The 15,580-nt window shown below is 47.7% G+C and overlaps 1 protein-coding gene and 1 long non-coding RNA gene across 2 annotated transcripts in view; both read right to left on the bottom strand.

The window, feature by feature from the left end:
- The window catches only part of IL17RD (interleukin 17 receptor D), a 68,142-nt gene extending 54,327 nt beyond the window's left edge, over positions 1 to 13,815 (bottom strand). The window contains exon 1 of the mRNA XM_055557437.1: positions 13,562 to 13,815. Coding sequence (XP_055413412.1) covers positions 13,562 to 13,687 — 126 coding nt within the window. The 5' untranslated portion in view covers positions 13,688 to 13,815. The remainder of the gene's footprint in view (positions 1 to 13,561) is intronic.
- LOC129634935 (uncharacterized) lies at positions 9,485 to 11,203 on the bottom strand. The gene is made up of 2 exons (XR_008706005.1): positions 9,872 to 11,203; positions 9,485 to 9,717 (listed from the first exon to the last, which is right to left on the bottom strand). It is a non-coding gene; the product is annotated as an uncharacterized LOC129634935 (long non-coding RNA).
- Positions 13,816 to 15,580: the final 1,765 nt, after the last annotated feature.

Genomic DNA, 15,580 nt, shown 5'->3' with positions numbered 1-15,580 from the left:
GTCACGTGGCCTCCCATCCTAATCCCTTCCTGGCTCTTTGTGCCTTGGAATCCTCATCTGGAAAAAAAGGAACCACATCAGAAATAATCCGTCTACCTCCCAAGGCTCAGGGGAAGCAATGATTTACATAACACGTTCAAAGGCGCTAGGCAGCAGGGACCAAAGGTACCTCTCACCCTGGATACATCATCACCACCCAGAGCTGCCTCTGAATGGAACTCTCCTTACCCTGTTTACTTGACGGTGGTAGGGGGATCAAGACTCAAGTTACAATAAAATTGCAGCCTTTGAAAAGAAAGGAAAAAAGTAATCACAAGGCTTTTTTTTTTCCTCCTAAATTCGTGATCCTGAGGGCAAAGTACTAGATTCCATTTTTAAAGAGGAATTCGGAAGAGTCAGCATCATCTCAGAAAACCCCCTCTGCTCGTAAAGTAAACAATTACAAGGAGGGTCAACACTTGACTCGAGCCTTTCTCCCCGGCTTTCTCCTGCCCTGCTGAGGATTCCTGGAAAACACTCTGCAAAGTTTACGATGATCAAAGGAGAAGAATGGCCAACCCAAGAAATGCTATCATTTAAGATCACATGTTTATTTAGCCCCACCAAGCCTAAGAGAGAAGACTGTTTGAAAGGGAGAGAATGCCTGCTTAATCAACTAAAAATGCATTCATTACTATGCTATTCACCGCGGCTTTCCTGAAATCAGACACTTTTGCCCCTAGACCATAAGATTGAAGCGATTTGAAATGAAAATATTTCCTGTCCACTGCTTGCCAGTTTCTAGCCCCAGAGTGATATAACAGATGACATCCAGTACAATAAATGCTTTTATTAACCATAAATTTGAGACTGCTTTAGGGATTTGAAGTGTTGGGTTTCATGCTGAAAAAATGTAATGTTATCCACAGACCATCAGTGAGTAACAAAAACAGAGGCACAGGTTATGCTACTTTGATCAAATTATGACAAAAAAAAAACCCCCACCGTCTTTTTGCATTTTAAATAGTAGTTGCATTCAGGGCGTATCTTCATGGAGCACCACAATAGTTTAATCATATGTCTTAGAGACTGTAATGGAAATTCATCCTGAGTGCAGATTTATAGAACCAGCAGCTTCTATTAAACAGAAAGGAAGTTAAAAAGTGTTATAAGGCTAAGTGAGCTGCGAAATTCAAATACTAAAAAGGGACTCCAAAATCAGAGTTTCCCTACCTCGGCACTGCTGACCTTTTGGGCCATTGTTGGGGAAGGCTGACTTGTGCATTTTGAGATGTTTAATGGCATCCTTGGCCCTTACCCACTAAATGCCAGCAGCAAAACCCCTCCCAGTACAATCAAAAGTGTTGCCAGAGATACCCAATCACCCTCAATTGAAAACTGTTGCTCTAAAGCCTGTTTTGCAAATGCTGCGTGATTTCTCTTTTTCTAAAGAAAACATCAGAGTCCAAAGAGCCTCCGAGCCTCAGCTCCCCGCCCCGGGGCTGCCCTCTACACAGAGATGGTTAGTGATTTCTCAACTGGAAAGCACTCTGCACTTCCTCCCCCACCAAAACCAAAGGGAGCAGAGCCATGGAAACTAGCATTCTCTCTCCCTGAGCAGAGCACACCAGACTCAGCCAGGCGGCCGGCCGCCCTGGCCCCAGGTGCACCTGGCCGCCTCGGTGCCCCGCGTGGACTCTAGCACAGCACCCCAAGCCACCCTTCTCCAGCCTTTTGCTATCAGGCCACAGAGGCGACTGTGGATTCTGTGCCAGAAAAAAAAATGAAAAGCGCGACTGAATCTCTGCAGTCCATTCTCTGGACGCTGAATGTCCCACTATTGCATCTCGGCATGACATTTCACGGCCAGCAGGGGAGGAGGCCTGGTCCTGAAAGCTGAACAAATGCCGGGCACACAGGCCTGCCTGCACTCTCGCCAGCTCCCTGTACTTATGAATAAAAGATGGAGGTTTTGTCTCTGTCGTCTCCCTGGTACCCTGGGAGAATAACAACTTGTTGCTTTTTGACATTTTAACTTACTTTGAGAAATAATCAATATTAATTTTCAGCGTCTTTGGCCCTGAAATCTAGGGTAGGGATAAAAAATAAAAGCATGCCATGAGGTAGAAGATAGTAATTCACGTTAAACAAATAAACTCTCTTAAGGGTCTCAATAAAATAATTCAGGCAATATATACTCACAGAAGGAGAAGGCTGGAAACTGACTTTAAGGACATGTTCTGAGTGGAGTGGCCTTTTCTGGAAATAAAGCTCAATGTTTTCTCAGCACAAAGGAAAGAAGTGGCTGAGTTTGGTGTGAGGGAGCACTCAGCCATGCACTCACCCAGGCCAAAGCGGAAGCTATAATAGGAACTCATTCCTGGTCAGTCGCTGAGGGTGACGACATCTACAACTCTTTGAAACAAGCCCCAGTGGATGGCAAAAACCTTAAGCACTCTTGGGAAGCGACACTCCCAATTTTGAGAGCACAGCTGATTTCAGATCGTCTTCAAGGAAAAAAGTTAAACTACAAGATAGTGCAAAAGACACCTTGACATTTCTTTGGACTCCCAGTAAAGTAAAAGAGAAGTCTTTCTGTATAGCACTGAATTAAACAAACAAACAAACAAAAAGAATGAATAATACAAGACCAAACTGGGTTAAATCATTAGAAAGGTCTCTACGTGCAATAATTTCAAGTAGAAAAACATTTTGCTCTTTGCTAGAACTGCACCTGTGTTTGTTACCTACTGATACCTAAAATTCAACAGCGTCACACTTGAACCTTTAGAGAGACCTTGCGAAATTTTAACTTGACCCTAATCATGAGGAAACAATCAGAAACTCAAATTGTGTGACCGTCTATACCACAAGTGACCCCGACTCTTCAGAATGTATATGTTACAAAAGATCAAAAAAGAGGTGTAGGGACTCCATCAGATGCAAGGAGACTAAAGAGACAGGGTATGTCTACAAGCCATGAATGGCTCTTGTCTGAATCCTGGAATGTGATTCAGAAAGAAATCATGAAGGACACTGGGGGACAACTGAGGAACAGGGGGGCAAAGCACTGGTGATTCTCAGTGGGTGAGAGAAATGGGTGTTCACCCCACTGATCTTTCAACTTTTCTACAGGTTTGAAATTTTCAGAATCCAAAATATGTGGGAGAGAGTACAGTAAAGGGAAGCCCCAGGCACGAGTGACTGCTGGTCTGCATGGGCACTGGGCGGCAACGATTTCACCTTTCAGTTTAGTTTCAGAAAATGTGTGCTCCCAAATATAAAGTCTTAATACAGAATAGGTTCAGAATTGACATAAATTGTTTAAAAACATAGTAATGTGACTTATTATTCACTTAACTGGGTGGTGGGGGGGTATATACACACAGCAGACATATAAGATAATTTAGGTTTCTGCCTTTATAAAAGGCATAAGTCCCTTTAAAATGCCTTTATGCCTTTCCCTAAAACTTGTCTGCAATTTATCATTCTCTTCCTCCTCTTATTAGAATTCCAGTTTTCAGAACTCCCCTGCCTTCCGCCCAAGCTCTCTCCCATTATCTACCCCATCTTTTTTAAATGAGATAAAGGCAATGATTATACTAATCTCCAACTTGAAAACTATGCACTTAAAAGGGGGAGAAAAAAAAGTGTGACCCTTTAAGCAAAAGAAATAAAGCTCAGTACACGGGAAATGTGCTCAACTGAAAAGATGTCAGGATAGCATTTCTGTGTCTTGAGGTTCAAAACGCAGGGAGGAGAACAAAGGGGCAGGCTACGTGTCCAGAGTGGCCCTGAGAGGCCTGGGTGGCGCGCACCTTGGCACGCCGGACACTGGGAGCCCATCGTCCCCGCCCCCCTACAGCGGTCTTCAGGCAGCACAACCAGATGTTACATTTTCCCTGCTTAATTTCGGTAAAACTCCATGACCTCTTTCTCAAATTAAAAAAGGCAATGCTATTTTTTTAAAACCACAGGAGCTATCTTTAGGGAAGCCTTCTAAGGATTTCATTAATTCATAGCCAGCCAACCAGGACTTTTCCCACAGTCTCCCACAAAAAAGCCCGGGAAGTCACTGATTGCTTGGCTGGATCTGAATATGAGCAGAGGTAAGATCAGAAATATCCAGTTCCTCCCACGGGGAGGCAAGGCATGGAAATCAAAGCTGGGCAGAAACTCATTACCACAGCTGGCCGGCAAACCCACAGCCCTGGAAAGAAGGCAAAGAGCATCTTTGATTCTGGATGGACTGGTGGGTGACTTCAGAAAATGAAAGGCATTCACAACCCAAGGGGACCGAAAGAAAATGAGGCTTGATTCTCTGTTAAAACCACCAAGTTTTCACATACCACTAGGGGCTGCTGCCAGGGAGTGAGGGTCATCTCGTTCACATTTTTTCATGAAGTCCAAAACCAGGATGCTTAGTTAGCCCTTAGTCCTTTTTCGTTCGTTTACTTTTTTTTTCCATTCACCGTGCAGCGTAACCTGGACAGTCCAAACACCCCCTCTTCAAGAATCCAACCCTTCCCTAAGTGTGACTGCCATCCAGGACCAGCCCCGGTCCCCGCCTCTCTTGTTCCCTGGGAACCTGTCCTGCAGCCCAGCGGTTGGCCAGTACTGGGGACACGGTGCCAATCATCCGCAGTGTGGATGAAGTCGGGTGTATTTTTATGCGACGTTCAGCACCTAATGCCACATGATGCACCAATGTTAAGAAAACATAAATAAAGCCAATTATACTCCAGTCAAAATAAAATTTAAAAGATAAAAGAAGATCAGAACTTCAGAGGACATTGGCATTATTAATACAATTGTGCTCGCCTTACATGACACCTGCTCAGAGAGGCCACCCAAGATTGCCCGCTCTCATCGCCCCTGGTTTCCTGCAGAGCACTTGGTCACACAGAGGGAGAATCTACTGTGTGCCACTGCTGATCTCCTGCTACAAAACAAATCAGATCAAATCAGCAAAACAGATCAAGGCCCTGCCCTCAGGGAGCAAGGGAAACGCACAGGCAGACCAGAAAATACTGTGTGTTTCATGGTAAAAAAAAAAAAAAAAAAAAATTCTATGGAGAAAACTCAAGTGAAGAAAAATGGTGAGCAACAGAGACTAGTGGTTGCTATTTTAAATACAGTGGTCAGGTTCTGGCAGTTTGTTATCCTATTTGTCTTCCTTACTACAATCTAAGCTCCAGAAACCAGGCCTCGCACATAGAAAGCACCAAATACACACTGAATGAAGGAATGAAGGTCGCTGAGGGTCACCCCATCAAGCTGTTCGACTGCTGGAGAAACCTTCCAAGCATCACCATTCCTGACAGGTGCATATGTGGGTAAAACTCAACACACCCCTTTAGTCCCAGGCTCCGTCTTCAGCCTTCTTGTCCCCACCGCCTCCAAGGAGCCGCCCTCCTCCAGCTTTACTCACATTTTTCTTTCTGCCCAAACTGTCCCTCACCTCTGGGCTCCACTTGCCAGAGGCCTTGCTCAAAAGTCCCCTAAGCGAAGTCTGTCTTCTCTAGCCATCTAATCTCTTCCTCAAAGCCTCCTCTGAACCATCCAAATTAAGTGTCTTCTTCATAAACAGATCCAGATTCCCCTTCTTGACTGAATCACTGCAGAAGGCAGGTTGCGCCCTCACTAAATCTGGAGCCCTGATGGGAGGCCGGCGGTGGAGGGGGAGTGGTCTGATTTCACTTAAAGTAGGCTTCCTGGCAAAGGTGAAAGTCACATGGGGGGAGGCTGGGGGGCCTTTGTGGAGAAGCCTCCCAGGGAAAGGCGACTCTCCTCCAAAGCAGGAGAAACTGAGGCAAAACAAGTAGCCAGAGTTCCTGGGAATCAACCGAGATATGAGCTACAAAGCCAGAGTCTGCAAGGTAGGTGCCAAGCAGCACCTCAAACACAAGCCCCTCATCACCCTGCTTGCCACAGGCAAGGCAAGGCATTTGCCAAGGCAAATGCACAGGTGGAATGTTCTGGGATGCGGAGCAGGAACCCTGGTTCATACTACTCTGGGGGGAGTGCGCCAGGCAGAGCGAGGAGGGGGAGCTCCCTGCATCTCGCTGTCTCTGAGCCCCCAGGCCTCGCAGCCCCGCCTGGGTAGGAAGCCACTGCAGCCAGGCGCCTGGTCCCACTCCTCTCTGTACTTCCCCAGAAAATGTAACCACAGTACTACACCATGGCCTGACACAGAGGAGCTGCTCTTGCCGCCTCACTCCAAATGTCTTTGTGAACTGCAGACAGGGAGCAGTCACAGCAAATCCTATAACCGTGTGGGTGCCTGGGCTCCACCTAGGGCAAATGTGCCCCCTCCAGAGGATAGAGGCGATGTGTGGTCACTCAGCTGGGATCACGCTCAGGCTGACCGCTCGCTCCTGTGTTTCGTCTGGATTGCATTGTATTTTCCTCAGATAAAAGGGAAAGAAACGCTTTTCAGAAGAGAAATCAGAAATCACCTGGACAGAATATAATTATAGAGAACCATATGGCCCGTCTCAGGGAAACGTACCTCTTCTTTCCAAGGAAACCCTCCCTCTATCCCCATCAACCTCCCACTAGCAAGCCAAACAGTCCAGCTCAGAACAGAAGTCTGGGGCCACAGCCAGCATTTTTTTAAAGGGTTACCATTCAATGGGGGGAAAAAATCTACAAAACTGACAAAACAGAACACTTGGAAAAACTCCTGGTTTTTAAGGGAGTAAAGGACTTTCAATTTTGAAAAAAAGCTATATTTAAAGCCTGATCCCTTATGATTTAAAAGGATTCATTTGAAATATTCATTTCATGTGTAAAAGGTAAATTTCCACCTGAACATTTTCATTAATGCTATCAATTTCCAAATTCTCTTTTCAAAGTCATGGCTACAATTTTATAGGCATTTCTGATAAGTTCAAGCAAGCTTCCCTACGATGTAGTAATTTTAATGAAAAGCCTCATGATTAATGTCTATTAAGATCAGCTTTAGAGTGAAGAAACGGACAGAAGAATTACAGTGTATTAAACTTTCCACAGTACCTGCCATCTACTGCCCTTACAACTTTTAATGCACAGGCTTTATGCAAATAAGACATGAGGTTTACTATAAAACAAATGCTTCTTAAAAGTGCATAGTAGAGGTAGTTTTCATTTACCCTATTAAATCAGACAATTTATAGGCCAACTTCCGTTTTAGAAGAGAATTACATGTGTGTTCACATCACATCTTTATTTTGTCATCCACCCTGTTGATTTGTTGAGGACAGCTGGTACTTATTAAGCTCCCCCCTTTAAATGTTGTAGCCTTAATTAGCTACATCCACCTTTCCCCAACATTTCCAAACAAGGAACCAAAGAAAAGGAAAGCTGTTTTTATCATGGATGCTTTGAACAATGGAGTTGCAAATGTTAAAATAATAGTCTTCATTAGAGACTCACTAGTCATTGCCTTTTTAGGCCCCTTCAAAAGAAACAGGGTACGGATGGAGTTTAAATTTCAGTCTTTGTTTACTGTAGGTAATTTTTCAATTGTTCAATTTTTAGTTTCATGCCTGGCGTTATTAATTAAACCTTCTCAAGATACTGCTCGGGAAAGCAGGAGAGACAGTCTCCCCAGATATATTCTTGGTATTAGTTAAGCTATAAACGTCTTACTTGGGTTTCTGAGCACATGAGAACAGACAGAGAGGATCTACAAGCAGAGAATAAGCCAAGTATGGTTTTCTATGAACAAACATCATGCCCTTCCCAGACACTGAAGCGTTCCCAACTCACACAATGAGAAATTCAGTGGATCAAGTCACTTTAACCTGCCTTATGTAGATGAAACACACACTAACTCATTTGGTTACAATTTAGGAGGAGTTCCTTCTAAAAAAAAAAAAAAAAGAATGCATTCATGACTTTAAGTGTGAATGATATCAACAGGCTAAATTTGAGGAAGATAAAGAGCATCTCAAGGAATCCCTCTTAGATTTGGTCTCTTCTTGCCCCAGCTTTAATCTGCAGTAAGACTATCTGTTTAAATAGGATGTGATCACTCCTGGGCTTGTGTCTTTTCAATCAGCCGGTGGCCCTGCCGGGTTAAGAGTGGCAGAGAGGAAGTGGCCTGTGGTTAAACAGACGAAATACCAAGGCATTTTAATAGAGCAAATAGTCTCTTTACTTCCCACAGGGAAGAGCTTCAAAGGCCCCAGGCCCTGGAGGAGACAATGTGTTGTGGGGCCATCAGTCACCTAATCATGTGTCAGGCCCATTCAGAACATCCCAGCAGTGAAGACAAACACTGCCCAGGAGGACACTGCCCCCCACTGCCCAGGCAAGTCAGGCTGCCTGGAGATGGGGCCTGCCGCACCAGCACAGACAGGTCCCTGGGGCCCGCTGAGGTCAGGAAAACTTCCAGATTTGCGGGGGATGTGAAACAGAAATGGTCTTGGCTGCCAGTCTGGGGTGGCTGGACAAAGGTCTGCTCCAAAGACAGACCTGTCCCCCAGCCCAGCCTGTTAAGTTCTAAGGGTACCTGAACCCCTGCTTCATCCCATTTTTTTTTTACAGATCGAGGGTGAGGGGCCCCGAGCTTCCAGAAGCCTAAGAACCCATCCATCAGGGGCAGACACAAGAGGCAGCAAGGAATGAAAGGAACAACTAACTGTTGATGGGATGGCCTCAGCAGCAGCAGACATCTGCTGGGCATGGTATGTGAAAAGTTTAGGGACTGATGAGGGAAAGAGAGTTTGAAAGCTTTAAAAAAAAAAAAACCAATACATTTTAAGCCAAATGAAGCATGAAAAATACTCAACTTAAAATAAAGACTTAAAAAAGCATTAGCAGTTCTTTCCTTCATAAGGAAGCTGTCTGAAAGGTTTGAACGGCTGAGAATATGATTTGGACCCTACTCGACTCTTTCCTGAGACTGTTTTCCAGACAGGCCCAGCTGTTCTGGGGAGGAATCCAGTGGAGGCGTCAGTCCCCTTCACCCCTGGCCCCCTCTTCAGTCCCCAGAACCAGAGGCACCCCCGGAACCACTGGCTCCCCAGGTCCCCTCAGCCAGCCTCACCCCTGCCATTTTCCAGGGCTTGGACAAAGTCTCCACTTTCCATTCTAAAGGTCCAGTGAAGTAATTTAACGTCAAGCTCTGATTTTAAACGTTTACAGTGTGGCTTCTCACCTCCTTCTTGCCATCACAGAAGTTTTCTCTCCTAGAGCAGTGATTCTCACCGCTGAGAGCATCAGAGGAACTTGCTAAAATATCAGTTCCTGGACCCCACCCACCTCATGCCCATTCTGGTCTCACTGGCCTTGAATCTGCATTTTAATGAGCTCCCAAGGCAATCCTGGGAAGGGCTCTGGACTTCACTTTGAGAAATGTCTAGAAGGAAATAGTGCCTCAGCCAGTACTTAGCTGCTGGGCTCATTCACCCAGCTGTACCCTCCCAATCTCCCCCCGCTGCAGCCCCCCCACCCACCCAGTTAATAACTAGCACAATGCCTCAGGCACTGCAGGGGTTCTGGGTCCATTGGACGGATGGGGGAGGGATGGGAAGCGAGGGCTGCTCAAGAAAGATGGACCCCAGCCAGAGGATTCCCAATCAACACAGCAAAGCAGGCTGGAAGAAAGCATCACGCTTCTTTCTTATAAAAATGTTTCTCTGAAAATGTGTCAACCAGGGCTGAGTCATTTTTAACTTAGAGACGCAATGTGTAACATGGACAACACAGGCACAGGACAGGCAGATCAGATGCAGACTTGAGAGCCACGAGCTGCAAGTGAATGAAAACACATCCAATTCAGAATTAAATAAACATGGCTGGGCTCGCGGCCAAGGAGAGTTCTTGGATTGGACTTTTATCAAGAACCTAAATTTTAATCAGCTGCAACTTCTTCTTTTCCAAGTACCACCCTATTTCTTCCTACCTTTTGAGATGAAGTATTTGCCTTAAATGGGAAACTTGCACTTCATTGTAAAGACGATGCCAGCATTCTGGCTTCCTGAATTCCTGAAGAAGCAGACTTTTGGGAGGGGAGGCAGTGGAAATTGAGTTTCAGGGATAACAGACCAGGGAAGGGGTATCCCATTTAGGTAAGAAGGCTAGAAATGTTTCTTCCTCCTCCACTGCAGGAAAAGCCACTGAATAAAAACCTGTGGGAATAGATTTCTAACTCCTTGTTCCATGTATAGGCTTCTTAAAACAATGAGCAAGGCAAGGCGGGGTGGGGGGAACCTCTGTGCAAGTGACTGATATAATTACACATCACAAACACAACCACTCCACTTTCAAGAAGCAAGCAGTTAAGACTGTCAAGGAGGATGCTGGCCCCTCTGGAAGTTTTACAACTTGTTACTTCTTTGAGAAAACTGTATTACTCAAAAAGGGCAACTTTACCTGGCAAGTGCCCTAAGAGACTCTGTTTTTAAAGCAGTTGAGGAAGTGTGCCCACAACTCATTTCTAAAACACTGAGATGGTATCAGCCCCTTAATTGCCCCACTAATAATGGGAGGTTGTGAAATCTGACCACTTAAACCAGGCTGGCTCCTGAGAGCAACCCCAAAGGGAGCGTTACAGCTGCTGAGGGTTAGCTGGCTCCAGTCACCTTGTGAGTCCTGGGAAAACACACATTCTTGCAGGGGCAAGAAGAGTTCCTGGAACACCCGCTCCGTCGAGAGCAGGGGTCAATCGCTCAGTTCCTCTCCAGCACCCAGATCCTGCACCTCCTTCAGGTCTCACTTCTCTGCCCTGCTGTGCCTCTACCCTCCAGGTTCTGTGTGACCTAGACCCACAGGAAGCCTTCACTTGTTTGCATCACACAGCATCAATCCCTACTGTTAGATGTGAGCCTGACCCCAAATAGACGGTAAGCAACCTCAGAACTGAGACCAAGGTCTACGGATTGAACACCCACTGTCAGGTAGGTCACACGGACATGAATCAGACACCCAAGTAGCTGTACATCAGTACTTACTAGGCCAGCCCTCTAACAAAGCAACTTCTGGAAAAATTTACCTAGGGAGGTAGGGGGAGAGGGGGCTTCCTGCAGGAAGTAAGCTGAAGGAAGCTGGAGCTGAGAGGGGAGGGTGAGGTGTAAAGAGAAGGAACACAGGCGGGAACAGCATGTACAAAAGCCTGCTGCGGGGAAGACACTGCAGCCCGCTGCTCTGATCTTCATCCCTCCCCCGCCCCCTTCTTAAAATCTATCACTTAATACAGGATTTAGCAGGAAGACTGCGGGGTCTAATTGGGTTCAGCCAAGATTTACAGTGCACCAGGCCTTGAGCCCACCAACAAGAGGTTAAGTGCCTGGCTAAGGAAACTAGTCTGAAGACACAGATGGGAACACATACTGACAATGCAGTCTGGTGAGAGCCAAAGGCAAGGACCTGCAAGACAACACAAAGCAAGGGGAATAGCATTCAGAGAGGGCCTCCTTGAGGAAACATCACCTGAGCTGAGTCTTGGGCCCACAGGGCTCTCAGGGGAGGAAAAGGCACCCCAGGAGCAGGGAAGAAGCGTGCCCTCGGCAGCATCATAGGCACAGGAGTTAGGGAGCAGGGTGGGAGGGGCAGGTGGAGGCTGGGAAGGTGAGTATGTGAGGCAGGTGGGTGAGCTGGGCTCCGTGCATCCAAGAACAAGTCCAGGAAAGAAGGTACCAGGTATTAGGTTGGGGAGAGCCCAGAATCCAGGAGGTGACCCTGAGACTTCCATACTTATTTACAAAGTAGGTGAAGATGACCTCAAGGGAAGGACTGTGGGACCAAGGTTAAGAGCTGTTGAGAAGGTTACCTCCAGCATGAATGCGAAGCCACTGGAGCGAGGGCCACCATTAAAACCATGTGGGTGCAGGTTAAGGGGAGAACAGATTCTCACTGAGATCACAAAGCCACCAGCTCGGCTCCTTTACGGACCTGCTATACCCACAGCATTAAAACGTCACACAGTTGGTGCATGGACACATGAAGCCACCTGGGCAACTGCAGAAAAACAGCAAATTACACTGATCCACCTATGCCATCTTATGAAAACAGAATAAAACGCCTGTGATGCTGTTTACTCAAACACCAACATACCAGTTTAGAGCTAAAAAATTTAAAGACTGGTAAGTCAATGTGGGGATAGCCTTAAGGAAAACTTTTTAAACCTAAAAACAGGAAAACTTGGTATCTTTTGGGGGGAAAAAAAAAAGAAAGAATAGTGGTATTTTACTAAAATAGGGCAAAGTAGGAAAATATGATGTTTTACTCAAATAAGGAGGTTTTGTTCACTATGGGGTTCGTGAGAAGGTGGATTATAGCTGTCTACACTGCAGCTATTGGGTTTGAAGACATTTCAGCTTACCCAGCTGGTACCTAGTCTTCCTTGCTGTGTTTCTCTGAAGGCAGGGCAAGTGAGGTGAAGGCACCAGCCTGTGCTCCTAAAGGGGTGCCAGTTCTAGGCCGTGACTGCTTGAGGCCCATTCACAGTATCCCACAAGAGGTGGATGAACACTGCTCTAAGAGATCTACCCCCTACTCTTCCCTCAGAGAAGCAGTGCTAGGTAAACTAGGAAATCCTCATTTACTCCCATTTTCCAAGTGAAGAAATCGAGGCTTAAAGCTGCCCAGGAAAAGAGGCAAGGTCATGTTCGTGGCTGTCTGAGTGCAAAGCCAGTGTCCTCTCCACAAAGCTGAAGGCGGTGAGTGCCCACACGCCAGGTTGACCCTGGCTTGGGTGGGAGGGGAGCCGGGGTCAGATGGATACAGTCTCCAAGTCCTCGCGCTCCCCAAGCCCAGGAGCACTGCTCAGGAGCTGGGACGGCAAGTTGCCGAAGCACAACCCACTCCGCATGTCCCATCGCTCAGATAGTTAGGGGCAGACGGCTCCAAACACAGGACGAACGACGGTGCCCCTCTGCTCTCAGACACCTGACCGAGGTGACAATCTCACTCCCTTTGGTCATGAAAAATATCCGCAACTCAAGCGGGGTCGGGGTGTGCGTGGGTGAGAGAGGGTCATCTGAGAGACCATCCGCTAGGCAAAGGGCTGAATGCAAAAGCAAACAGGAATCTTGAGCTGGGGTGAAAGTGGGGTAAGATGGCCTGGCCCAGAAGGAACAAAGCAGTCCCGAGAACGGGGCGCACCCCTGCCCAACATTCAGGGTCCCCTGCCTGGCGGTCCCAGACCTTTGCAGAGCTGAGGACCGGAGGTGCGGGGGAAGACCCCTCCCCAGACTCCCGCTCCAAAGCGCCCCCCATTCGGACAGCGCGGAGGATCCTATCCCGGGGAAGCGCTGCCCTGAGGTCCCGGGCCTGGAACAAAGGGTGGGGCGCCCTCCTCCCGCTCGCCGCCGGGCGCCCCTCTCGCCCGCCCGCCTGGAGCCGGACCCCAGCCAGTGGCCGCGCCTCATTAGCAACACAAAGCCGGGGGTCGGGCGGCCTCTTTCAACCCAGCCGGGGGCAGCCGGACGCGCGCCCCGGGAGGGAGGCAGGAGGGCGGGAGCAGACGGGATCCCAGCCCTGTTGAGCACGCCACGGACGGAGAGCAGGCAAGTCGGCATGGGCTCCACTGCCCGCGAGCACCTGTGCCCCCGAGCTTTGGGGGACAGCGAGAAACTAGCTGTCCTCTCCTTACCCTCCAGCCACAGGTGTCGGCGCCCCGCGCTCTGCTGGAGCCGCCTGCAGCCACGGCCAGCTGCGAACCGTTGAGGCAGGCGTTGACCGTGAAGAAGACCGAGCAGAGCTGCAGCCACGGGGCCATGGCCGTGCGCTCGCCCAGCCGGGCCCTACTCTGCTCCCGGGCCGCTTGCCGCTGGCCAGCCCGGAGTGGGCGGTGGCGCCGGCAGCCGCGGCTAAGCGGTCAGCACCACTGGGCATGCGCGCGGATCCTAGCACCGCCCCTTCCCCCCGGGGCCCGCCTCTAGGCTCGTACTTCAGGTTTTGGCCCCGCCCCGCCCCCCCCCCCCCCCCCCACCGCCCCCAAGTCTGGTTTGGTGACAGCAGACAAGAAATTAAAAGATGCTTGCCCCTTGGAAGAAAAGCTAGGACAAACCTAGACAGCATATTAAAAAGCAGAGACATTACTTTGCCCACAAAATATAGTCAAAGTTATGGGTTTTCCAGTAGTCATGTACGTATGTGAGAGTTGGATCATAAAGAAGGCTGAGCGCGGAAGAATTGATGCTTTTGAACTGTGGTGTTGAAGAAGACTCTTGAGAGTCCCTTGGACAGCAAGGAGATCAAACTAGTCAATCCTAAAGGAGATCAACCCTGAATATTCATTGGAAGGACTGATGCTGAAGCTGAAGCTCCAGTACTTTGGCCACCTGATTAGGACAGCCGACTGACTCAGGAAAAGACCCTGATGCTAGGAAAGATTGAGGGCAGGAGGAAAAGGGGGCGACAGAGGATGAGATGGTTGGATGGCATCAATGACTCAATGGACATGAGTTTGAGCAAACTCCGTGCGATAGTAAAGGGTAGGGAACCCTGGCGTGCTGCTGTCCACGGATCGCAGAGAATTGGACATGACTTAGCGACTGAACAACTCTCCTTTTCGGCCCCACCAGGATCTCTAAGCCATGCCCCTACAGCCAATCTCCAATTCACTTTTGAGGAGCCAACAGCTGCAGTTTTTTCCCCTCACCTGAAAGGTCTTTTTTTTTCTAATCGAAAGATTTTTTTTTTTCTATGTGATACCTGCTCCCTGCAAAACTCAGGAAACCCCCCAAAATATGATAATAATGTTTAAATAATAATTTACAACCACCTCTTGAATCCTCTCAAACACACCTAAAAGCGTATTACTGTTATCCCAGTTTTCAGCATGGAAAAGCTAGGGTCATGAATGTGGCAGTTAGAGAAATCCTGGCTGAGACCTCAGACAAATGACTTTTTCTCTCCCCATTATTGTTCCTTCACCCAAAAAACTGGAAATAACAGAGTAAGTGTCTTATGCCGGGGAAGATTCTACTGGTTAATACAAACAAGTATTCAACAAATGCTACAATCTACTATTAACTGACTCGGATAAAGTCACACAGCTGGTACCTGCCAGACATGAGATTCAAATCCAGATTAGCAAAAACAATATTATTTACCACTACACTTGTCAGACTTTAACTCTTGTGAAGTGGGTAGTACTTCTGCTTGGAAAAGGAAGCTGAGGCTGGGAGAAGTGGAGTAACTAAGATCACCTGACTTCGCCACAAGCCCCCTCCCCCTTTGTCTTGTTTCTGTGCCCTTGAATCCCATCTCTTCACATTTCTCCATTGCCCTGTCTCTCATATATGCCACCGCCCCCTTCTCCACAACAGCTTCCAAAGGCTTTTCTTGCTTCCACTTTTGTCCCGAATACAATGTATTTCTCCACCTTGGATCCAGAGTGAGCCCTAAAAAGGCTCAGACCACTGCCTTCTCCTGATCAAAAATCTTCTGCAGTGGTTTTTATTCAATGGCATTTGGAATAAAATCTGTCCTGACCTCTTCCTCTCCCGTGTCATCTCTTCCTACTCTGCCTTCACTACTTGGCTCCAGCTATAATGATCTCCTCGCTCAACCCCATCTTGGTTTTCCTGTCTCAGTCAACCTTAAAGACTCTCACTTCTGCCAGTCCAACAAGGCAGTCTCCTCTACATGACTCTCTCCTTCTTCC

The sequence above is a fragment of the Bubalus kerabau genome, chromosome 20, assembly GCF_029407905.1.
Source record: "Bubalus kerabau isolate K-KA32 ecotype Philippines breed swamp buffalo chromosome 20, PCC_UOA_SB_1v2, whole genome shotgun sequence".
NCBI lineage: Eukaryota > Metazoa > Chordata > Mammalia > Artiodactyla > Bovidae > Bubalus > Bubalus kerabau.
Note: the sequence above shows the minus strand (reverse complement) of the source record. Positions and strands in the feature narration are given on the sequence as shown.